Consider the following 25,061-nt stretch of genomic DNA (forward strand, 5'->3'; position numbering starts at 1 on the left):
ACGCACTCCGTGAAAATGCCTATTATTGCCCTGGGCGGGACGTATATGCCAAAAAAGATGACTGGCCGATTCTCTTCTGGCCCCGGCAGGAGAATTTTTACTCCAGCCGCCAGTGATCTCTTTCCTCGGAAGGACGGTAAAACTTCGGGCACGTGTATCATCTCTCTGTATAACACTTCAAAATAAATATTGTTTTGTTGCAGCAGGCCGTGCTGTAACACTGGATATTCTCCACCTCGTGCATGCACAAGTTATTCTAGAAAGGTCGCGTGTGACCTGCAATGACATATGGTGATCATAGGTGCCAAAGAACCCAGAAATAACTGTTACATTTGCAAATGTTCCTGACCAAAGCTACTATTACTTACTCACACTTACATCAGGTCCTGACATTTTCATGAATTAATGAATTAACAGAGAGCGAGTGGGGACCTCACCGGGCGCCACCCCTCACCTGAATGTTCCTGAAATGTTCCCCCCTGTTGTGAACGTGTCTCACTTTTCAAGTCTGAAAACAACTCATGAGGTCTTTGAGAAAGAATGTTAGAAATGGGTAAAAAGGTGCAGAGTAACAGCTGCTTAATAATAAAATCTTGCAAAATCGAATTGCAGGATAAAGCAGTTTGTGGCCAATTGTTGGGCACTGTTTAGGCTTCCACGTACAACTGAACATAAATACATATCACACTTAAAATGATTGACTTTCAACGGAATTTTGAAGACAACTTGTCGTTCTTTTTCGATTCTGCCCCATAACCGACTGTGCACATGCCAGTGTACTGCAGTGCATCAGAAACAAACACAAAGCGACTCAAACGGGGAAGAGCTTAATGAGTCAAAGTTGACCACCACGCAGCAAAATAATCAAATGACTCCAAATGATAACCAAATGAAAAGACAATGAATGGTCGTAGTTACATTCTGACTGGAGGACTATGAACTCTGCAGCAGTCAAACCCCCAGCGAACTTATTGCCTGTAAGAACAAGCAAATTTCAAATGAAACTGAACTACACTACAGGTCTATGTTTATTATGTATTATGGTTGTATTTTGGACAAGTGGGGGGGGATTAATCCATTTTTTTTTTAATTAAATAAAAAAGTGCGTAAAGGTGGAGTGGAGGTCAGCAACCACATAAAAAGTCTGTTATGAGATCAACTTCTGAATCCCTCCATGCGCAGAGAATATGAATCAGTGTGTGTGGCTGTTTTATTGCCCCAAGACTATTTGGTCTTTTTTTTCTTCTTTTTTTTTATGCTCTTCCACATTGGCAGACAGTCAAGAAACTGGGGCACACGTTGTTCTTTCCTTTCTTACTGTGATTCTCCGTCTTTTCATAAAGCAATAGTACCCGGGCCGCTTTTTCTTCCTGCGGGGCAGGAGGCCACAGATCTTGCCCCATCCGTTTGTCTGTGTGTGTATGCACTGTGTGTGTGTGTGTGTGTGTGTGTGTGTGTGTGTGTGTGTGTGTGCCCAAAATGGGCCCATTGCCTTGTCTAATTTGTCAGTCGAATACTTGGCAGCAAAGCCCAAAAAATTAAGAGGATTTATTGGATATGTTCACATTAGAGTCACTGTTGAATGTTCCATAAAGCCCTATAAAATGAAGGGAAAAGGGCGACAGCTGTGATAGGGACGTATATCCCAGGCATTCGTCAGAGGAATAATATTCACGCTTTAAAACATCCAAAACATTTAGAATTTTCCTCTCGGCTGAACACCATATGTCCGAAACGCCCCTCCACGCCATTTATATCCGAGTACAGTGTACAAGACGGGCATACAGAGGCCGCGCAGACAAAAAGTCAATTTGTTCAGAGCTCTGCACAAAAGACGCCAGTTGCTCAGCAGAGAGGGGCCCCTACTTGAGGACGACGGGCCATGATGTGTGTGTCTCTGCCGGCAATCCCTCCCGTAGGGCCGCGGTGGGGTTTCATTGTTTAGCTCCGGCTAGCTTGTAAGAGGGGAACTAATTAAGAGCTGCCTGTAGGTGGCCCATGCAGACTTTTTAAAGGTCTGAGAGGAGACATGGAGGAGGAGGAGGAGGAGGCCAGAGAGCGTGGCCACACCCAGCAAGAGACAGGGGCGAGTGCCTCGGGTCACGAGATGACAGATACCGCTGATCTGGTGCTGCTTGACAGAGTGAAGAACCAGGGGATGGGTTTTTTGGGTGCAAAGGGAGGCTGGGACGGAGAAGAGAGGGAATCACAGCAGAGAGAGAGAGATAAGACGCAATCACTGCAATCAGCTAAACAAGGCCTTCCTCTGTTTGGGGCCTAAGAAGTGCACTTGAAAACATTGACTCATTCTTCAAGAGGGTAAAAGTCAAAACTGCCTTGGAGTTTTATTTAGTATTTAGGATCAGCAGCTCCACTGGGGTTTGTTAAGATTTAATTCCACCGCTAACCAGTAAATCTCAGAAATGTGCATCCTCAAAGTCTAGGGCTGTTCTCTCTCTCACACACACACACACACACACACACACACACACACACACACACACACACACACAATATTATATCAAGCAACTAGGTTCTCACACATTCTAACGCATGTACACAATCAACGGAAATGAGTGTTTGTCCGAACTGTAACAAAATCAAGCCTCATTTACACAGGCCTAAGTAAACAAATACAGAAAGAAGTGCTTACTGTAAAAAGGGAAGAATGTTTGTGGAACAAGAGTATGTTGTTGTTGTTGTTGTTGTTTGTTGGATTTCTTTTCTTCATTTGAGATATTTCATAGAATTCAACACATTGCTAGGAGTTGGTTTTAAACAAACAAAGCAATAATAAAGTGTTGACATCTCAGCTACCTGTGCCTGCGTGTGTGTGTGTGTGTGTGTGTGTGTGTGTGTTTTGGGTTCAGAGGAGAAGAAAACATGATTGCGTGTTGATGCTGCCCTGCACCACTTCCTCTTCAGATGCCCAGCCCGCTGTATTGATGCTTTCCTCACACACACACACACACACACACACACACACACACACACACACACACACACACACACACACACACACACACACACACACACACACATTTTGCGGGTGGTCTGCCTCACCGGAGTCAAACAAAGTTCCTGTCAATGCTGACACAGAGAAATAGAAGTGATAGAGATACCACAAATGTAGGATGAAGGCTGTTTGAACAGGCAACGGTCTAAACGGAAGAAGGAGCCGGCTCATGTCACATTTACATTAAGGGTGTAGAGGGTGTGGAGACGCTTCAATTCCTGAATACGAAATAACAGAAAACCGATCCAGTGTCTGTGCGTGCACGTCGCCTCAGGCCACATGGGTGGATCTGGTAGCTGTGTGCACAAGTCCAGATAAGGACGCCAAATGACAGCGCTGTCCTCCGTGGCGTGACACTGGGGGCAAAACAAACCAGCTGTTGTGGGAGTGCCCAGCACGGCCCAAATCTGAGCTCGCCCGTCACAGCCGAGCTGTGGGCGCGGCAGGACAGCAATGGAAACAATTAGACAACGCCTGTCTCTGCAGCTGGAGGACTCACTCACCTAATGGTCTCGCATGCAAATGCAATACACGTATCCAGGCCAATGAGAAGATTATTATGGTTCATTATTATTAAATTAGTTTTGATAATCCACTATCAATCAATTAATGAACTGGCAGGAAACTGGCAGCAAGCGGCGGATGGAGGGATTTATAGTCAAGCACATGTATCAGTTACCGTTTCAGTATATTCAAGCTTTTTGAAAGTCAGGGGAATAAAAATAAAACCCCAAAAAACAACACAATAGGTTTCTATTGAGGGGGAAAAAAAAACACCCAAGCTAAAAGATGGTAATGACATTTTGCTGGGGTGTAGCACTTAATCAAATTTTGCATGATTAATTGGCGTTATGGGTTTTCGGGCCAGTCACGGTTTCTATACTGTGACGAAATTGACATTTTCCATTGCATTCTCTGGACCATCAGATAAGAGCAGGGTGGGTGAGTAATGGAGAGGTATAGAGAATAGGAAAGAGAAAGAAAAGAAGAATAGAGGGAGAGCCAGAACAGTACCTTGTGGAATTCAAGTGGTGTGTGGAGAAAGAGTCTTGGACCAATGCCACGGACGGGCAGGGCAAAGGACTGCAAGAGAGAGACAAGCAGTCTGCTGCTCATCAATCTCGTGTTACAGTTTGTTTTAATTGACTTTTTTTTACTGATATTAAAAGGACAGGATGGTTGGCAATCAAACTTTAGATATGATTAAACTTACTAAATACAAGAAATTTAGGGATACTCTGTAAGAATTTTGCCCAGTATGGTAAGAGCTGTGGTCCTCAGTATACACGGTACACTTGGCTTTTTGTTTTCAAGAGGGCACAGGAAAAGAATGGGGAGTGAAGCCAGAGGCCAGAGATGTAGATGAAAGCCTATCAGCCAAGAATAGAGTATACAGCTATAAACAACATGCAAAAACACACGACTTTGAGTGAATATAATAGAGAGGTCTCTTCTAGTGACGTTATCCATCTCTCCGTCAAAACAAAATCAGTTTTACTTTTGGGGCATTGGATCCTCTCTGGGGACAACTTCAGAGAGGACCATATTATTATAGCTTTTACAGTACATCAAATCCAATTGACACCAATGTCAACTAAATGGAAATACAGCCAACATAATGGCACATACAAAGGACGAGACATTCTCCGGAGTTCATGTCCGAAAACAGCTTCAAAGAGTCTCCGACTGCAGCGATGTCACCAAACAGTAATGTTGACATGTAGCCTGGGACCCAGACGAATTCTGGGAGCTCCTTTGCTCCGCCAGACTCTGGTCTGGATTCCCTCCATTTGGGAAGCGATTTCCTCCTCCTTGCCGGTCTGATCACAACCGATTATCTCATAAGGGGCGGGGTTTACACCGTGACGCGGAGAGAAGCTGCTGCCGCTAATGAACGAGCATTTGACCAAAGCCACTCGGCCTTTTCACTCGGTGTCTGTCACGGCCACATCGTGGAATCATCATCACTGTGATCTCCTGTCTGCAGCAGTCTGTTGACATCTTGGCGTCGCTCAACAGACGTCACACGATTCGCTGCTCTCACTGGTTGGAGGTCTATCCAATTGTTTCCGGATGCTTTTTGGTCTGCGTCCGTTGGTAACGCCCCTTGGAGAATCGAAAATGAACCGTGAGGTCCCAGACTAATACGCATTTGAGTACATGTCAACTAGCCTGTCTACACCAGGCTAGTCGACATACTGTCTGTGCAGAGTCTTTCCACTTTGCTTGTATGTGAACACTTGTACTAAAAGATGATAGTGTAAATGTGTAATAATACCACGTGGGAGTACTGGTCTGTTGATACAAGTGAAAGGAGGAATTTATAATAGAGATGGAGGGTGAACTGATGTTGTAGCGATCATTAAGACGCTTTGCTACAGCAACTTGACACAGGAAGCAAGAAAATCTAATACCATCAGAATCACATTTTGATTTCACTTTAATGAAACCCCTTTATATGAGTGGGTCAGCGGAAGGAAGGGGGGGGAAATCATCGACATGCATTTTCAATTCACACAGCAAAAAAACAGCAGGGAATTCTCAACCTTAAGAGGGCATGTGGCGACAAGCTTTCAGTACCTCAAGATCGCCATGTCCTACAACCTACCAAAGGGGATTTCTTTGTCATTTCCCTCAAGACTGAAGGGATAATCCCCTTTATAACTCCCTGTACCTGATAAGGCCTTGGCCCTTGAGAGTCTCTTTAACCCTCACCAGAGTTCAACAAAACAACTTCATTTAGAGAGCAGCCCGAGGGGCTCCGCAGGGTCACAAAAGCCCCTTTGGGTACGATGACGAGCAGGAGAATCAGCGAGTGCAGGGTGACGGAAGGGAGGGAGAAGGGACTCCAGAGAAGGGCAAAAAGGGAGAATTCTTACTGAGCTTTGTCCGTCACCACCGGCAGGGGAAGGTCCTCGCTCATGAAGTCGAGCTCATCGGTGAAGCTGTTGGCCCGGGAGAAGTCGATGGAGGTGTTGTTGTCATGACTCCTCTTCACTGCAAAGCACAAAAAGTAACGGATGACAATTCCAGTACACTCATATTGGGGTTGTGAATTATATACAAGCTGAAACCTGTTTGTTTTCAATTAATTAATATTGATACAAAGAAAAAAAATGGGATAGTTCCACAAGGTAATGCTAAAAGGACTTTTTTTTACGTCATAGGAAACTGCATTTCTCATGTCAAGTTTAATAAATAGCGTGAAATGTTATGACAATCTTGCATTCGAAATCAAAATAAGCTGAGAGGTACAGATGTGGGCATGAATAAAATAAAAACAAATAGACACAAAGAAGAAGAGATACCTGGAGAGCCAGGGCAGCTCTGAGTAAAAGACGACCAAGAACGATGAAGAGGGCCTGATGCCACGCAGACATTATTACAAGAGAAGAAAAGAAAGACAGGGAAAGAAAGAAAAGAGCTGATATCAGTGGGTTTCTTCAGTGGTCAAACATTTAGGGTAAAACAGAAGAGTTGCATTAACATGAAGGCTTACAATAATTTTCTATATTCTCTCTAACAATTTCTAAAAGGAGTCAAACATGTGCAGAAGCACAAATTGCAGTGCTCCAGCGAAGCCGTGCAGCTGGATGACTGCTGGCTCAGCTAAGAACAACAGCAAAGAACAACATGTGCAGCAGGGTCTTGACCTGCAGGCAGACTGTCAGCCGAGTTTGACGTGTCTCTCCTCCAAACCGCCGGGCCTCCATTGTGAGAGAGAATGGAGAGGCAAATCTATGTCCAAGAACAGAATGACCATTCCAATTCAAGTAAAAGCCATTCAGCCGCTCTTGTTTTCCATCATCGAGTTTGTTTAACATTGTCCAAGCCGGAAGAATAGACCGTGATAGAGAGGGAAAAGTTCGACGGAGAGGGGGGGGGGGGAGTTTGAGAAGGAGAACGAACCACCTTTAGCCCCAACTTGAGCTCAGTGAAGGAGACGTGAACTGGCTTATCAGCTACACAAACAGGATAACGGTTTATGAACATATATGTAGTTCATGTAATTTATCTGGTCCATCAGTGCAAACGTGTTTGGTTGGGAGAGTATGAGCCAGGGGCAGGAGGGAGAGAGAAAGAAAAATAGAGATAGAGAGATACAGAGAGGGAGGGGGGGGGGGCGCTGCTAAGGGATTCTCACAGACAGGGAGGTCTGTGGGGCCAGACAGATAAGTAGAGCGATAAGCCGGACATTGACTAAATCAAACAATGACCAGTTTATTTCTGACCACTGGTGCTCCACAATGGCCACTTATCAAGCCCCCTCCGTGTCGCTCCCTCTCTCTTTGGTGTCCCCGTCTAGGTCCCCGCGGCCCCCTGGGCCCCTGCCCGTTCCCATCCAGGCCGGCCATGCTCCTCACCCGAGGTGTTGGCAGGGCACCCAGTAAAGAAAACAGGCCGGGTCAGCCCAGGCCCAGTGTCTGAGTCGCTCTGCTTGGCTCTGGTTTGGTCCAGTTGGGGACAAAGGCTTAGCCAGCCAGCGAGTCTAATTAAAATACTGTCTGGGCCACATTAAAAAGGCAGGCTAGCTAATGATTAACACAGAGGAGTTTTTAATGGGGGGAAAAAAGAATTGCTTAACCAAATGGAACGGGCTACTGCTTAGACAGTGCACTGATCACACTATATAACAGAGACAAAGAATCGGTGGTATATAAAAAGAGTCTTCGTTGTTGTCCTCTTGTCACTTGTCTTTTATTATGTACAGTGTATTTTTTAAAATACAAGATTACCGAATGGCAAACTTGAGGGCGTCTGTGAGGCCAGAGTGGACTAAAAATCTGTGTTGGCAAAATTACATAACCCAAACTACAGTAGAAATCCCATTTAGTGCAAATCAGTTGTGAAGGGAGCATAAGAAGGACCAACCTGTCTGACTTAGAAGCCTGGTGATTCCTGCAAAGAAAAGAAAAAAAGAAAAGAAATAGGTTGCTAATATGGGACTACAACGTGCCGGGAGCCAACAACAATTTGTGGCAGGATTACACATCCTGAAAATTCTCTTTCTGTTTTTCCTTTTCTTTACTTATTAGAATGATTTCATGTCAAATTTTGGGCCAGATAAAATGGTAAAAAATGTCCAACACTGTATAAGAAAAGATGGAAGCACACGGAACACCGTCTACTAATTCATATTAATACATTCATTCTTTCTCAGCCTGCATTGGTGGAAGGCAAACTCCAGAAAATGCCCGGACCCACAGTTCATGTCTGAAAACTGTTTTGAATAGCAATTGTTTAAATGTTTTTAAGAAAACCAGGAGCCAGATGAAAAAAAATTTTAAAGCAGCAGCCCCAGAAAAGACCTCATTGATTCCTGTTTTATTTTTAGGTTAGCAAAGATAATTCAGTCCCATGCTGTTTCACCTTTATACATTATCATTAGTGACAGCAGGCCACAGACTTTGGCTTCTGTACATGGTTTTCTGCCATTACCCAACTCGTTCAATTCATTTCTCCGCTCCACCATCTCAACCTGCCTGACCATAAGTGAATACATCGGAAAGTTGTTAGAACAGATGGCTTGTTGACAGCTTTCAATGGTGCATGTCATTGTATAAATATGTGAATAGATATTGGATATAATGTGATATCCGACTGGTTTGGCATTCTTCACTGACACACTGACACACACTGACACACTCACACACACACACACACACACACACGCACACACACACACACACACACACACGGTCTTATTCATTATCCAAGATCCACCCAATAAGGAAGGAAACTCAACTGTTCCCCTCATAAGTGGTTGATCTTTTAGTGATGGTCTGCCTTCATGTCACTCCAGCTGCGTTTACGACTGCACGCTTTGACAGGAAAAACTCATTAAGTGCATTTATTAACCTGGAGTCTGGGTCAATTCGTTTGGCAGGGTCGGTAGTTAAACACAGGAAGTCAAAACGCCGCCCCCTTTAAACAATCGGCCATGGATCGTATACAGTTTCAGACTTGCATTAACAAAAACATGGTCTCTATTGTTATGGGTGCATGCTGCAACAATTAGAAATCATTATTGTATAATCATTTGAATGACGATTTTTCATTGATCCGAAATCAACATGATCATTCTGTTCAAGCTTTTCTCAGCATCATGACATTAAAAACACACAAAATGGTATGACAAGAAATTCCAACTGGTAACCTTGACAGGTCCATATTTTAGTTCAAGTTTTTATTTCTACCCGAGCCCAGTGTGAGTGTCTGTGGCCAGCAAAGAGGACAAGTGGAGCAGTAAAGAGCTTGTAACCATGACCTCTAATCACCACGAGACTGAAATGGCTTCCATATGGCCTACTGGAGACACATGGCAGCCATCTTGGCTCTAAGGGGATAAGGGATAGGACCTCTGTTCACGTTTTACTGTATAAAAAAGAGAAACCAGCACATTACAACCCTTCCAATAATGTGTCATGGCCTTCACTGTTTGCATGGACCCAGAGAACCATACTGCAGTCCTTGGGAAGAGATTAGCTCTAAAAAATATATTGAAATTGATAATCTATACGTTGTGCCCTGTCCAGGTGCCTTTAGACATAGGGGTGCTTTAAAAAGATGACTTACTCTTTACATGCTCATGTTTACATTGACATTTCTGCCGTCACCAGATTTGCTAATGTATATGTATCTTGGTTTACTATAATTACTCCACAAATATTGGACTACTGAGATTACAGCAGTGGCAGCAGTCAGCCCCTATACGCTCCAAGTGTGAATACTTTTGAATAGGCCTCAATCTTCTTTCTTTTTTTACTGTCAGACCAGATCTTAGTTAGTTTGGCAGTAACATGCTGGCTTTATAGTTTCTAGGTTTTGTGGTGACTCTACTAGCCCAGAGGCATAGGAATAAATGCATTATTAGATTTTTTAAATTTTTTTAAACTGGCAACAGAATTATTCAGGGAAATGTATGTCACGATTATCTGCAGGATTTATTTTCAAAAACATCCAATTTAAGGATGACAAACACGTGCCAACACAATTTTTTTCTAATTCTTCTAAACCAAGTCCATGTCTTTCCTCCATGTGGCTCTTTTGGCTATTTAAATGCTGTGAATGCAAACATTTTTACTGAAATAACAGATTTCCAAGGTCTTTAAAAGCAGCATGACATCATTTCATGCCCTTCGACACATGTGGTTTCATGAAACGAAATTGTACAAAGAGGAACGGAAACAAAATAAAAATTCCAAAAACCTTAATTGCCAGCTGGACTCAAACACCTTCACAGAAAAACCACAAAACGCTGCCATGAACGTCCAACATGAAGTCAGTTAGATCGAGCAGTAATAGAACAGGGCTCAGTTCTTTCTCGTGTCATCTTGGCTAAATTCCTTGGCTGGGACAGAGTTTTTTCGGAGGAAAGGTTATCTACAGAGGTCGGCCAGGTTTTCTTTGAAAAACGTGTTAGGGTAGGTGGACCTCAGGGTGACAATAACCCTCGATGTGTTTGATATCAATTTTCTAACTATCACTGTGCATTACAGTACCAATGAGAACAGAGCTCTCACCTTCAACAGTCCCACTCGGCTCTTCCAAGAAAAACGAGCCATCCTTCTTCTCCACAGAGTCATCGATGTGATCGTAGGTGATCTGAGGGATGGATATGGCCCTGTCCGAGGTCACGACCATAGAGCCGCTACCCCTGGGCTTCAGCCTCCTCTTGGTCCCCCTTCTCTGGGAGACAGAGGAAACATCAACATCCACATCAAAAAGTGTGTCAGGATAATAGCGACGACAGGAGTGTAATTGGGATTAATGATGTCATTGAACGAGTCATGTTGCTGTCAGAATTTTATCTGTTCCATACATACTGCCAAGGAATATATACAGTGAGAAACAAATTATCCTGCTGCTGTATTAATTATGAGATGAGCGTTTGTGCCTTTAGTTCACACTTCACCTTTAGTCATATAAGCTGCTTATTATTGCATAACGTCCTTATAGATTACACCCGAATCACAGTGCACCGGTCAGCCTGCCTCACAGTCCATTACATGTCCGCTTGTGAATGAGGTCGAGGAGTTCACGAACTGCTTCATTTACAGCAGCAACTCACTTCCAAACCTGTAGGAGGCCGTCCAGTCTAGATATCGTGACTTCGTACTTAAAACTCTGAATCTCATCCCAGCTACTTCATGCTTGACCACAAACCACACACTGGAGGTCGATGAAGCAAACAAGATCAGTAAAGAGCAGAGGCACAGATCTGTGGTTATTGAACCCTCCTATACACAAAAAAAAGAGATTCTGCCTGCAGAATTAGTGATGCGGTTTGAACCTGAGCTGAGCACAGAGGCCAAAAAAATACTCTCAACTTGTTGACTTACCTGCCTTAGAGAACCACTGCCACCATACAGACATTCGTTTCATTTCATTCTTTGCAGAAAACTCAGATTGCCAAGAATTGTGTCCCTTATATTAAACCATTCCTGAAACTGAAGCTTCCACTACAGTAGTAGTATCACTTTAAAGGTAGGATCCACCAGGCACATCTTTTAATATGGGCCGGAGACATGTTTGTGACCTAAATCACTCTGAAACTGCTGAGTATCTATCATTTTTGTGCAGCTCCACAGTTTGCTCGTTTCCAGTGCTGTATGTTAGGCGTACTGGTGACAATTAGTCTTACAGTAAATCATTTATACTCCATAGCACACCTTATAAGTTTAAGGTTGTAACACTATAGCCGAAGATTTGTTCAAGGTTTCGGCCTGGAGGCAACTCATTTTGAATGCATGTGTTAAAAACACAAACTGGGCCAAAGACACTGAGACACCACAACACATTTTATTTTATTACCCGTGTAGTTCTTTCTGTTATTATAAAACCATAGTCTCACCAAACGATGTGCTCGCCTGCTGCTGACATACTCTGCTCAATCTCAGTTTCCAGTTTTCTGGACCCTAACGGGCCTCCAGTCCAATTCTCAGACCAACTGACCCACACCGGCGTCATGGACATGGCCTTTATAGGAACTCAATTATCTGGACTCAGCGGATCAGACATTTGGCATTGACAAGTGGCCAACAGTCCAGTCCAAAAACCCAATGTTTGAATGACTCATTAGGAGAGAGAGAGGAAGAGAGGGAGGCGGTGGTGGGTGTCGGGTGTTGTAAAACTCAAAGGGGAGAGGAAGATGGAAAGGCAGGAAGAAACTGTAACATACACCGAGTTTCGGAGAAAGGAAAATAAAGAAACAGAAAGATGGAGATATAATATATGAAGTGGAGAGGGAGAGAACCCCAGTGTGAATGGGAATGAGCAAGAAAGAGACACGGCAGAGGGAAACAGGGAGACAGAGAGAGCAGAAAGGAAAGAGAGTAAACATAAAGCCTGTTACACAGAGAAGAAACAGGAGAGAGTCTTGAAAGAGGGAGAAAAGTCAGGGGAGAAAGTCACATGCCGAAACAGAAAAGAGCGGAAGCAGCCCCCATTCTCCCCGATGCATGTGGGTTCAATGCTACACAAAGATTTTTTTGTTGTTGTTCTACTAGACAAAGGTTTACTCCCATGAGAAAGGCGGCGGTGACATCATCTCAACTGACTGAGTCTTTGTGCGGCAGAGACAAAGGCCTCAAGTCATCCTGGTGGAGTCGGGCCTCGGGATAGGAGGGGGGTGCTCCTGTGTGCTCCTGTGTGTGTGTGTGTGTGTGTGTGTGTGTGTGTGTGTGTGAACTTGACTTTCCCATTTACGCTACATGGCCTAGACACAACGTAGGTGACATGGTCAGACATATGCAAAACTACTGAGCACTGTCACAGTCTGATGGCTTTTTCTGAAAACACTCTTTTGAAGAGTTCTTGATGTTCCACCGCTCAAACTCAAGGATTATTTCAAATGTCCATTGAAATATATATATATATATATATATATATTTTATTTAATATGCAGTATGCAAAATACTGTATTGTCATATTCAAATGAAATATCTAAAATCAGGGAATGAAAAATAATGCTTATATGCCCAATGTTTGACTGAATGAATGTAATTCTTTTCTGGGTTGGGGTTTCACCTCAATGGACACATCAAAGTAAAGAGACACAGAGGAGATTTAATCCAAGGTCGTCACAAAGTGAGCACCTTAACCCACAGCATGAAAGACAAACTTAAGGGCTATAGAGTTTTTCAAATGTAACAAAAAAAAACTGTCCCGTCTTAGTAGAAAAAAGTAATCAATCGCAGCTGAAAAGTAACGCGCCACAAAATACCGTTGGCTAAGAGTTTGAGTTAAATGTAATAATTACCGATATGTTCAGCTTCCTCACATGAGGACTGGAGTTTTCCGAATCCACTGTTGTGACAGCTTCTGTCCGCGTCAGGACGTACATTTTCCATGTAGCAGCACAGCCGCCTGGTTTCTCCGCGGCGTAGCACCTCCACAGCGTCTGAGGGAGACAAGTTACAACATAGGAGTTTTGTAAGTCAGAGCGCTGATCATTACAGAACTCTGGTCCTTTTTCCTCGACTCCCACAATCAGAACTTCAAACCAGCCACAGGACTACGCCAGGGCTGCAGCAATATTAGCCACAAATCCAGGGACAAGGGCAAATTGCTGTTTTTTGCTGGAATCCTTGTAATAGTTAGTTTTTCATACAAAATAACTACTTGTCCATCTGTCATCTCACTCTCGGCGAATCGTCTGCAGGTCAACTCTTGCATGGCTCAGTAGGAACTTCCAGACAACAAACACCTCAACTTTTTCTTTGTACGGTTTTCCAGAGTTTGTTGAATCGTATACACTGGTCCGATCTGGAATGCGCAAGTTTGCACTTTTCATTAAAAAAAATGTAAAAAATCTGGATCATAGATGTTGTCACCGTGTTCATGGTCTAATAAAAACATGTCCGTGGGTCTGTTAACTGGCCTCTGTCTGGCCTAGTTAAAGTACATCTTGTGGATTATTCAGAGCTTGAAGTGATGCACCACACCACACACCGGTCTCTGAATTCTATTTTTTGGTATACAGTATATTAATATCATGGTAAATTCAAAACAGTTTCTATCTTTTGTGAGAACCCCGACGTATAGATACCCCATGGCACTGTCCGACAGCCAGGATACTTCTATTTGATGCCAACATTTACCTGAATGAGAGAAGCTGCGGCCGGGATCTGTCTGTTGAAATGCTTCTGACGCTGCTTCTGTTGGACCTTAAGGGCAAACCCTGAGCCCAAGATACCCTGCGAGGGGACAATTGGGTTGTACTGTATCAATTTATAGTTGAAAAAGATATATTGAATCTTACATTAAAGATGTCGGTAAATATTCTAGATGGAGGATCTCACACAGATTCACGTTTTTGCAGAACAGACAAAAATAATTTTTTGTGCAGTGAGTCAAACTGAATGAATCCAAATATGTCCAATAAATCTTTTTGTCTTTCATAGTGCTCATGAATTTAACATGATTGTATTTACAGCTGGCAGAGCGAAGAAGGAGATGGCGAAGACACTGAAGCAGGAGGCGATGGCCTTGCCGATCCACGTTTGAGGAATTTTGTCTCCATAGCCGATCGTGGTCACCGTCACCTAGAGACAGAGAAGGAATCCATTTTTCTATTACATTTACAGAGATTGACATAAAAGGATCAACAACACGAGCAAAAATTATAATATTCAGTGCCCTTGGAGTTAAGAGTTACGAAAAACTAAAGCTAAAAGATGTGTGATTGCATGTCTGGGGAAACCAGAGTTCATAATTTTTTGCATTTCCCAGAAAAAGTCTGACCAAAAACTAAAGTCTCACATGAGAGTCTGTATTATAATAATTGACCCAACAAGTGGCGCCAAGTAGAAATCCAATCTTTAATTCAATGACTTCTAATGTGTTTTATAAAAGTTGAGTTCATGTCAGGAGATGGTATGATAACTGCATTCAACCCCATATAAAAAATAATCTGACCTTGAATGCACCATTGACTTTTGGTTTTAAATAAGATGTTTGCTTGTCTAAAACCTTTTTCATTTTAACTAACTTAATTCAGACGGGGGGGGGGGGGGGGGGGGGGGGGGATCCCTCTCACGTTTTAATAAAAATATCAGTCAATGCAGAGCTCTCGGGGCTTTACCTCAGCAGTCTATAGCAGGGAGTTAAACAATGAAGAAAAAGTTCATCAGCCATTCTGGCCTTGGCTCGGCGACTGTCAGCGGTGGCCGGGGCATTTCAGCCTCTTGCTCCTCAAAGGGAATAAGATTCCCAACCACTAATCCTCAGCGAGTGTAGGAATTTGCCGGGGTGAGGGGGCGGGGGCACAAATGCCTCTTACATTTGCATGTACACCCTCTCTGAAAGCCAAGCCAATTCTGACACATTCAGAACACACTGGGCTTTCCGTGGGTGTCTATGCGGTATTCCGGAGCTGTGCGCTGACAAAGCGGCCGATGTAAGGTGAGATACTTAAAAGGGCTTTGGGAGTGTAAAAAAAAAGGAAAGGGTGTGTGTGTGTGTGTGTGTGTGTGTGTGTGTGTGTGTGTGTGTGTGTGTGTGTGTGTGTGTGTGTGTGTGAGTGTGTGTTGGTGGGTGGGTGGAGTAGTGGGGGATTTAATCCCTCGTCCACAAATCCGATGACTAAACAATGTCCTCCTGACCATCAGAGTGGAATAGTCTACTCGAAAACACCCCCTCTCATTCAGACTGTATGGTGTGTGGCAAAAAAAAACCCTCTTCATGTCGACACAAAGGTCACAGGACCTGGTCTTTGAATATCAATATAGGCCTGTCTGTGTGCAAACAGAAATGAAAAGAGTTGCTGATCCGCATGCCGTACGCGGTGCATGTGCAATTACACCTCGAGGCAAAACTGTACATGAGCGGCCACCCCAAAATGGCAAGTGTCGTTGCCCTCATTTTCTGTTTCACACTCCAAAAGGGAGACTTATGGAGGTAGAAGAGTTGTTGGTGTCAAAAGCCATAACTTATCCATCAGCAATTAGCAAAAGATGAAAAAAAGCATGGAAGGAAGAGCGAGAAGAGAAGGGGGATGTGAATCATGGCACTGGCTGATGTCCTCCAGTTGTGCTCTGCACCTGCACATCATGGACGGAGGAATCCAATCAGTGCAATCTGATTCCAATAAGCACACACACACACACACACGCACACGCGCGCGCACGCACGCACGCACGCACGCTACACAAACACTCCTGAACCTGACCCAGCCCATTGTAATACCTTTTGTTTTGCTCTCGAGTTTAGAGTTTCAGAAAAACAAAACAAAATGTCCAAATCCCCGACCGTGATGCTTTTTTCCACATTGTGAACAGTGCAACACAAACAACAGCTTTTCTTCGACGTGCCACAGAGTAGTGAGGAGCACCGTGACCCCTCTGACCTGCGTTGCATAAAAGCTAGTAATCCCACAATTAAAATTTTAATTAAGGGACCTGACACTTTATATTGGCGCTTTAAAGGTTCTTTGAGCCAAAGAGCTCAGAGGTGAATGGTTTATTACCGTCTCTTTGTGGCGCACTGATCCCCTGCACAAGGCTGCCATAGGTTTCTCATTACCCGGCGCCTTTAATTCAAATGTTTAATTAACAGCTCTGGAAACCCGATTCTCCGCACAGAGGGAAATGGGCAAATTCGGCTCCACTCACGAAAAACATCAACCCACCTGCCTGCGTTGCACCAACACGCGCATGCTGCGCGGAGAGCCGATGAGGGGAATTTCAAAAATAAAAGGGTTTATAGCTGGTCTAGCTGGAGTGGCCACCCATCTCCGTGTTTCCAGCTAAGACTCCACTTGAGCGTGCATTGTGCAGATAAGTTGTTACAGCTCTTCAGAAAGAGGAGCCTTTTTTTCATATACATGCGATGTGGCCTTTCAAGTATGGAAGCTATAGTTGGGGAATTCAAGTATTAGCGTTCAAGGATCCCAGTCGTTAATGCATGTGCCAATTTTCTGAAAACGTACTCATATATAATGCGCACAAAAAAACATCGGCCAAAGAGGTTTTACAATTGATTTCTTTTGCTAGATTGGCCTCCTTACCACGCCCCACCACAGTGCGTCGGCGTAGCTGGAGAAGCCCGTCTTGCCCTCCTCATCCACAGCATCCTTCTCTGCCAGGTAGACAAAGTAGGAGGAAAAGATCAGGCCCAGGAATCCAATGTAAAGGGTGGTGATGAGCTCCTGAAAAGAAAAAAAAAACAGAAGTCAACTGTATGAAGAATATACCAATATCATATATATATACTATTCATACAAAGCTTAAACAGCGACAGCAATTAAAGGCCTTGGGTGCTAGAACACTTCAGGTCTGTCTACAGTTGTTCTGCTTCACATTTTAGTCTTTAGTTTAGTTTGGCTTATTCCACACAACATAAATACAAAATACATGAGTGGAATGTATACGAGTGGGGTCTGGTAGACACCAGTAATGGCTCATATGACCAACCACACCCAACAGATAAACCCAAAGTGAAATACAAAACACACAAAATCAATGATGCAGTTAATATATAGGTGTTAAAGATATAGTTTATATAGTAATATAATCTTAAATATTATATTTAAAATATTATATTATTGAAGCTTCTTTGAAAGTGTCATGGGCAGACTTTACCTATGGAGCTACGTGAGAGAAGGAAAGACCCATATGAACAGGACCATGGTAAAACAGTCAGAGACCTCCGGCGATACATTTCCGCTTAACAGAGCAGGTCATTTGATTGTGTGCTCATCTGACAACAGGGAGATGGTAACAAAAACACGTTCGGCTCGTCTTGGATTCGTCTTAACATTTACTTTCTTGACCGTTGCACACAATCCTCAGCGTTCAGTCCTGTGCATCGTGCATCAAAGAGACGTGAATGTCCGGTTTGACTTGGACCGAAGAGCACAGTCTGCTTCGGAGATTAAGAAAAGAACATTACATCCTCTGACTTCATTGTGTGTCAGCCTGAGAAAATACTGCAAACAAGTGTACCAGGATACGAAAAAGAAAAACGCAGACGCAACCTTGACAACCTCCCTTCTCCCTATAAGGCCAGGTCTCCTGCTTACTGGCCTCTTTACATGGGCCTGTACAGTATTTCTGACTGCGCACGCTCGATTTGTTGTGATAAGCTGCAAAATAATAAGTACAAATTCAAATCAGAGATATATTTTAACCAGTCTGTTCTCTTTTTCATAGAGGGACAAAAACACAGTTATCAACTTGAATACTTAAAACCCACCTGCCGATGAATAAAGACTACAGATCCCAGGAGCCTCCACGTTCCTCCCTGTCGATCCACATGTAGCATGCGCAAGATCTGGAGGAATCGGATGCCCCTGCAACACACAACAGGGCCTCATCCGTCTCATTGTCTCCCGCTCCCTTCGCCGGCTACGAGTCAAGAATGAAATGCGGAGGACAAAAACAACTGGCGTACCTGATGGCAGACGTGGCAAAGACTTGGCCATTGGACCCGACGCCGAGCACAATGATTGAGGCGATGACCACGATCAAATCTGTGACAAGGAAAAGAAACCCAAAATGAAATGAATGGCCATAAAATCAGGGTTGGAATCATTTGAGTTTAATGAAGTTGTGTACTTGGGTCACATTTTACACTGCTTCAATGATCTAAGTTGTTGCTCTACAAGTACAAGTCATGTCATGTGGTGCAATAAAGGGGAACAAAGGGAAATGCCAGGTGCACCTATGATTGATATGGGCTTCCTGATAAAGCGGAGGCGTCCTTTGATGCCCGCATACTTGTTGCGACAGCCGGCCGACCACAGCCGGACCGCGTACTCTGTGCCAAAGAACAGCACCAGCACAATCTCCTGCGGAGCACAATGCAAACACAAAGCAGTGGGTTACAAATAATCCGTTGGTACGGAGACAACAATTGCGAAAAAGCACACACACGGGACGAGGGGATGTGGAAGTAGATAAGGTAGCATTTCTAAGAGCGTTGATAAACGCAGTGCCGCGCATTAACACATATCCAACAGCACTGGGGCCATTACGATCAATCAGCAAGATTTACGACATGATACGATATGAGTGGGTAATGACGGGTGAGTGTGCGACAGAGAAAGAGGGCGAGACACAGGAGGCGGTCCGGTGGGACCGAGACCACCTAACCACCCAGGAGGAAAAAGATGGAGGTTGATAACATGGCTGATGACAGCTCATATTAAGACGGGGTCATTGGCTAAGTGATGGAAGCCAGAGGATGAAATACCATCACGCTGCCTCCTGACAGATAAGGGGGCTGAATAATCAGCATGGGTGCCGAGGTCTCGCCGTAAACTTTGTGTCAAATGTGTCACGCAGCTAAACAGAATCGTTATGAAACACTGACAAATGACAGTTTGTCTCTGAGATATAGTTATAATCATGCAAGTATATAGACATTTTTTGGGGGGGTTTGGTGCTTTTACCCTGTGCCACTGTGCATTGTCTCTTCCTGGAACGTGCACGCGCCGGTGCCTCCGTGAACTAATTAAGTCTCTCCGATGGAGATCGCTTTCCTGGCCACTGCTTATCCATAATATTTAGCCACCGTATACTGTCTGTTCAAATCTGAGGCCGTGTGGGTGGCCATCTCGTTGATTGCTTGAACCGGCTGCTCCCTGGCCACCCCTGATATGAAACCCAACACCGCGAGCCCTGCTGCAATAACACGGCGCCACAGAGCCCGAAAACAATGACCTGCCAATCACACCGGACGCTTTTTCATGGCAGGAGAAAGTGTCACACTGCAGCTCGAACGGGAAAATGCAGCGGCTTTTTGCGACAGTCGTGTGGAAAACAACTTTATGCGGCCAGGTTTTTCATATTCATCATTTAACCATATTTACAGCTTTAGACAGAAATGGTTCAGTAACTCTCTATGACATTCCCTGATGATCAGACTGAAATGCCATGTGGATTCACTTCATTTGTCCATGTTTGAATCACAAAACATATCAGAGATGTGGGCATCTTAGCCAGCAATACCCTTAATGTTTGCATAGTAAAGTAACACATTATATTCTGCAGAAATATATATAAATCGGTTCAGTGAAGTCTGAACAATACCAAGATGAATCTATAACAGATAAACAAGGTGGGAAATTTGATCTGTAATGATACTGAAGTGATACTTCTTGTAACCTGATAACTAGGGGGTAATAATGTTCACACAGTGGGTATATGTTTTCTAGACAAAAAAATAATAATAATAAGCTTTCACTGACATTGAAATCCAGACCAAAACACCAGCAAAAATATCAACCCAGTTCATCTTCATCAAGCTTAGTTATTGTGACATCTGGGTAAAATCGTGAAAGTCAAATGTACATAGGAATTTGGGGAATTTGAAGAAATTAGTCATAATAATTCCATAAAATGGGTCGCCCTGATGTTGGGGTAGTGGGGGGGGGGGGTTGTATGTGTATCAGAAACAGGGCAACTACATGAAAACAGCCGCCTGTTCGCGCAGCGATAATCTCATCAAGCCTGACGCGGATGAAGCTCATTCAGAGGTCTGCTGGGGAATTAAGGTATCGCATGGAAATGTGATTAGATTGCTTAATCTGTGTGTCCTCCGACAAGGGAGGTGCACCTACACCCACACATACACACACAAAAAGTCCCTCATTACATCTAGATTTACCTGAGCTATACAAAGCTTTTGCAACTCATGGATGCTCCACTGTCCGAAGTAATAGCCTTGTTATTAATGTTGGATTCCAGAAGATAAAGTCAATCCCATTTAAATTGCACATGCTTCCTCCAAGGTTAGTTATTTCATAATGCTCTGATAATCACGCGGTGAAATCATTACATCTCAGTCAGTTAATCCCACAAACTTGTTTAGTTCTGTGCCGGTAGTTGTCCCTGGTGAGAACTGTTCATGTAGTTTTGTCATGAATAAGATCTTATTTTCATGAATATCAAACATCAGAACACCGTTGTTTAATTAGTTCTGGTTCACTGGCACAGTAACTGTAGACAAATTAACCAAAAGCTTTACGGTGACATGTGACATCAAAACTATTGCCCCCAAAAGTGTCACTCAAAATGAGGAATAGATTTGCCATAGAACGTTTTGCTTCTGCTCATTAATCGGACCATAACATTTCAGTATTTCTTGTGTTGGAAACGGGCTGATGATGTGACTCGTGAAAGTCGGAAGGTCATAAAAAAAACTCCACTTTCTGACCAGAAATGGAAAACATTTCATGGTTATCCAACCAAGAAACTACATCATTGGACAAAGGCACATTTTGAATTAAGGTTGGGTTTTTTTTTGAAGTTCCAAAAAATTTAGGGTGGATGTATGGATCAATAAACATTTCAGTGAGAAGATTCCGAGGACAATTAGAAACACCGCCTTGTGATTGTTTGCCTCCACCATCCATGTCACGTTGCAGGAAATATTTTCACAACCCTCCCTTCCTTTCCTGACTGATGTTGTTAAGGAATGACCAGACAAAGTTTAAGCAGTGATTTAGACTGACCTTTGACCTGTGGTCATCCGCGTTATCTTATGAGACATTAGTCGTTATGAAAATATTTCGTAGTTATTGCATACGTTTTTAGGTTGCGGTCAAAAACGTGTCTTGTGTCATCAGAATGGCCTTGACCAAGTCAAGATGGTCAGACAGTCGGAATGAAAAGCGGGCGGCAGGCAAAGAAAAACAGAAGAAAAAAAAAAAAGGTGGCCTGGCTGGGTCTATATTTCGCTATGTTTCCCGGACTAAATGATTGTCCCAGTCTGGCCCTGGCCTTGACCGTTAACCATCAAAATCTAATCAGTTCATCCTTGATGCCAAGTGAATGTTTGTGCAAAATTTGGAGAATATTCCCTTGAGGCGTTAAGAATGGGCCAACGGACGGATGGACAACCCGAAAAACATAATCTTGGGGATTCAATTTAGCATCATTGCTACGGGCAATTCATGAGAGCAGATCGTTGGTCGGTGGAACACTGAAACACAAAATGACGCACAAAAAGATGAATGAAAGGAGACTATGGGCATAAACTCCTCATCACAAAATCTAAAATACTTTTTTTTTATGGTGGAAAATCCCCAAAAACATTAAAAATCTAATTCAAGAACTTTTAAGACTTTAGGGATCAGCAGCCACCCTGCTGTGGTGGACGTGTGTTTAGTCTGATGCATGGTTGAACACCTAGACGCATATTAGTTGTCTAATATGTATAAAAATAATGTGTATAAAGATGTTGAGATAGGGAAGCGAATAACAAGACATGAGCACAAGAGATGACAAATAAAAGATCCAATGTGTCACGTGTGCGTGCGTGCGTGCGTGCGTGCGTGCGTGCGTGCCTCTAGGCCTCCTGGCCAGCCTGGCTTTACTTTGGCAGCTGCCCCGAAGGCCAAATATCCTCAAGGACGAATGTCCCCCCTCTGCCATTCAAAACAAGCAGGCTGCGATTGGCGCGGATGTCAGCTAACCCTGAACCTTCTAAGTTTAGCTGCTACCACCAGTCAACGCCACCGGGACACCGCCGGCTCACACAGCTCCGCCCCCTCAAACACACACGCACGCACACACATACATACGCACAACAAGGTATTATCTTATCTGGCAATTAATACTGAACCAAAACCGCGTGGAAAAAATAAAGGCAAAAGAAGAAGCAGTGGCAGTAATGGACTTAAACTACTTTTTTAAATATGTCTTTATGGGGCTGATAACTGCTGGTATCTTGAGTAATGAAGCAAGAGTAAAGAGAGTGGCGGGCGGAGGGAGGAGCCAGAGAGAGAGAGAGAGAGAGAGAACAAAAAGAAATGCAGGGAGAAAGAGTTAGAGATAAGGATGGAGTGTATTTGGCTCTTCCTGGGTATAAATAAATGAATAACTGTGATAGTAGGTCTTCAAAGGGCACTGGCCAAAAGTTTACAGAACACAGTGTCCCCTCTGTCCTCCGATTGCCCCGGGACTCAGGAGGTGGTAGATGTGTTTGTTCATGCGAGTGTGTCTCTGCCCCCATGTGTGTGTGTGTGTGTGTGTGTGTGTGTGTGTGTGTGTGTGTGTGTGTGTGTGTGTGTGTGTGTGTGTGTGTGTGTGTGTGTGTGTGTGTGTGTGTGTGTGTGTGTGTGTAAACTGTGCACTCGTATGCGGTAACTACATGTGTATTTATATTCACAGCGTGCTGGCCAGAGACGGATGATGCAATCTCTTTGTAGAGTTTCCAAACAGCAGCCATAATTTTTTTTTCTACCTGTTGTAAGCACCTAGATTTATTGCATCACTTGCCAGCCCTTAATAGCCTCATAAGCCACGAAATAATCAATTTAGCAGAAAGTGTCAGCGAGTGCAGTCTGTGTGGAGCCGAGTGGTTCTGCACAACCAGTATCATCACAATGGATTAATATAACCGGGAGTCCTGGACACACCCGTGCTAATAATCTATGTACACGTTTTATTTGCTGTGAAGCGCTCTGGGTGCATAGAATACAAGCCGGCAGGTGTCGGCTGACTTGCAATAACTACAAGTGATTAATCTTTGTAATATCTTTTGCCTGCGGTGTAAGATGGCGGGTAAGATTCTACCCAAACAAGATCTTCTGTCTCCATCTTGTGGCTAAACGAGGATACTGCAATGCAGCAATAAGAGCTTCAGACTAGTCATGTGCCTTCTTTCTCTGTTGTGTACCTGTGTTTAGAGAAAAATATCAGTTTGGTTATCAGGAAAAACTGTTTTGTCACACCGCGAAAGAAATGAGTCAAATGTGATATAGTGATCATATGTATCACTGAATTCTCTCTGCAGAGGAGCGATAACACCTACATGAACAGACATGTAATCATGTGGGCTTCAATTTAAATTTTAGATTCATTTATTGAATATAGCTGTTTCCCAGATTACAAGGTGACATCTTAGAAAAGGTTTGTTTAGGCACAGCAAGAGTTCAAAACCCTAAAGAATATTACATTTTAAATGGTATAATAAAGAAAAAAGCGGAAAATCGCTGTTTGGCTTTTGTGCTTCATGAATTACTTAATGCTTATACTGAAATTATTACCAACGTCTTGAGTTTTCCCCATAGCATTTCAGTGGAACTCTGCGATGAGAGCAGATTTTCAATATTGATGCAACCGTACAAACCAACAATGATCCACGAGTGAATTATGAGCATCGGCACAACGAAACTACTCACCATCCAGAAGAGGGTTCCAGTGGCAAAGTCTGCATATTGCTCTATAGTTGACAGGACACTGAAGATCAGACACACCAGGACCAGGATGAAGCTGTGGGGAGGGACAGAGTTTTGAGACGGTCATCTGCACTCACCACATCATCACCCACTCACTGTACCAGTAATGAAACATAACAGAGTAGAGATACTTGATTGTGGTATAGAGAGGTTTTCATTTGGGATATCTATCCATTTTTAATTCATTCAGTTTTTTCTATTTTTTTTAAAACACCAATCAAATTTGTTTCCTCAGAGCGATCGGTAAGGCAATAATGAAACAGAAACACATCATATTACTGCAAATTAGAAATGCATGGAAAAACAGTACATAAAAAGGGTTTGATAGCCTATATATAGATAAAATATTGAAAGGTATAGGGCATCCTCATTGAGATGGCAGAGGATATGACATATCTCCTATATATATTTTGTACAGTCTAATATCCTATTTAGGTCAAAGCAGAGGGTCTATAAATTGTGTTGACGATGGTCCTCTGACTAAAATATTCTCATTTTTTGCATCAAACTAAAAGAAACAAGCCGTTTGCTTGTCAGTCGTCGCACGTAAATGTCAAGGTGCTTTGTGTGTTTGTCTTTTCGTCATCAATCTGCTGGTATTAACCGCTAACGGGATGTTTCTGCGTCTCCAAGCAACAGAGAAACAATTCCGACAAGACTGTCCATCTGTCGGTGTATATGCATAGTCTACAAATATAAACCTTCCGAGTGGGACGTCCACCGCCGGCACACCTAAATGAAGGTGAAGGGAAAAAGAAGAGGACGGGGCTGGAGAAAAGAGTAAAGCAGGGGAGGAGGGCAGGGCTGCAAATGTTATTTTTAGTTTGCTTAGTATTATCTTCAAACACTCGTATTTTC

General features: G+C 43.4%; 1 protein-coding gene across 1 annotated transcript in view; it reads right to left on the reverse strand.

Annotated features, from left to right (window-relative positions):
* kcnq1.2 (potassium voltage-gated channel, KQT-like subfamily, member 1.2) overlaps positions 1 to 25,061 on the reverse strand; it is a 155,399-nt gene that overhangs the window by 118,216 nt on the left and 12,122 nt on the right. The window contains exons 3-14 of the mRNA XM_035643142.2: positions 24,147 to 24,237; positions 18,680 to 18,806; positions 18,410 to 18,488; positions 18,212 to 18,308; positions 17,025 to 17,165; positions 14,452 to 14,562; positions 14,119 to 14,214; positions 13,278 to 13,418; positions 10,540 to 10,705; positions 7,889 to 7,915; positions 6,325 to 6,378; positions 5,896 to 6,013 (exon numbers count right to left, since the gene is read on the reverse strand). Coding sequence (XP_035499035.2) covers positions 5,896 to 6,013; positions 6,325 to 6,378; positions 7,889 to 7,915; positions 10,540 to 10,705; positions 13,278 to 13,418; positions 14,119 to 14,214; positions 14,452 to 14,562; positions 17,025 to 17,165; positions 18,212 to 18,308; positions 18,410 to 18,488; positions 18,680 to 18,806; positions 24,147 to 24,237 — 1,248 coding nt within the window. The remainder of the gene's footprint in view (positions 1 to 5,895; positions 6,014 to 6,324; positions 6,379 to 7,888; positions 7,916 to 10,539; positions 10,706 to 13,277; positions 13,419 to 14,118; positions 14,215 to 14,451; positions 14,563 to 17,024; positions 17,166 to 18,211; positions 18,309 to 18,409; positions 18,489 to 18,679; positions 18,807 to 24,146; positions 24,238 to 25,061) is intronic.

This window comes from Scophthalmus maximus, chromosome 7 (assembly GCF_022379125.1).
Source record: "Scophthalmus maximus strain ysfricsl-2021 chromosome 7, ASM2237912v1, whole genome shotgun sequence".
NCBI classification, from domain to species: domain Eukaryota; kingdom Metazoa; phylum Chordata; class Actinopteri; order Pleuronectiformes; family Scophthalmidae; genus Scophthalmus; species Scophthalmus maximus.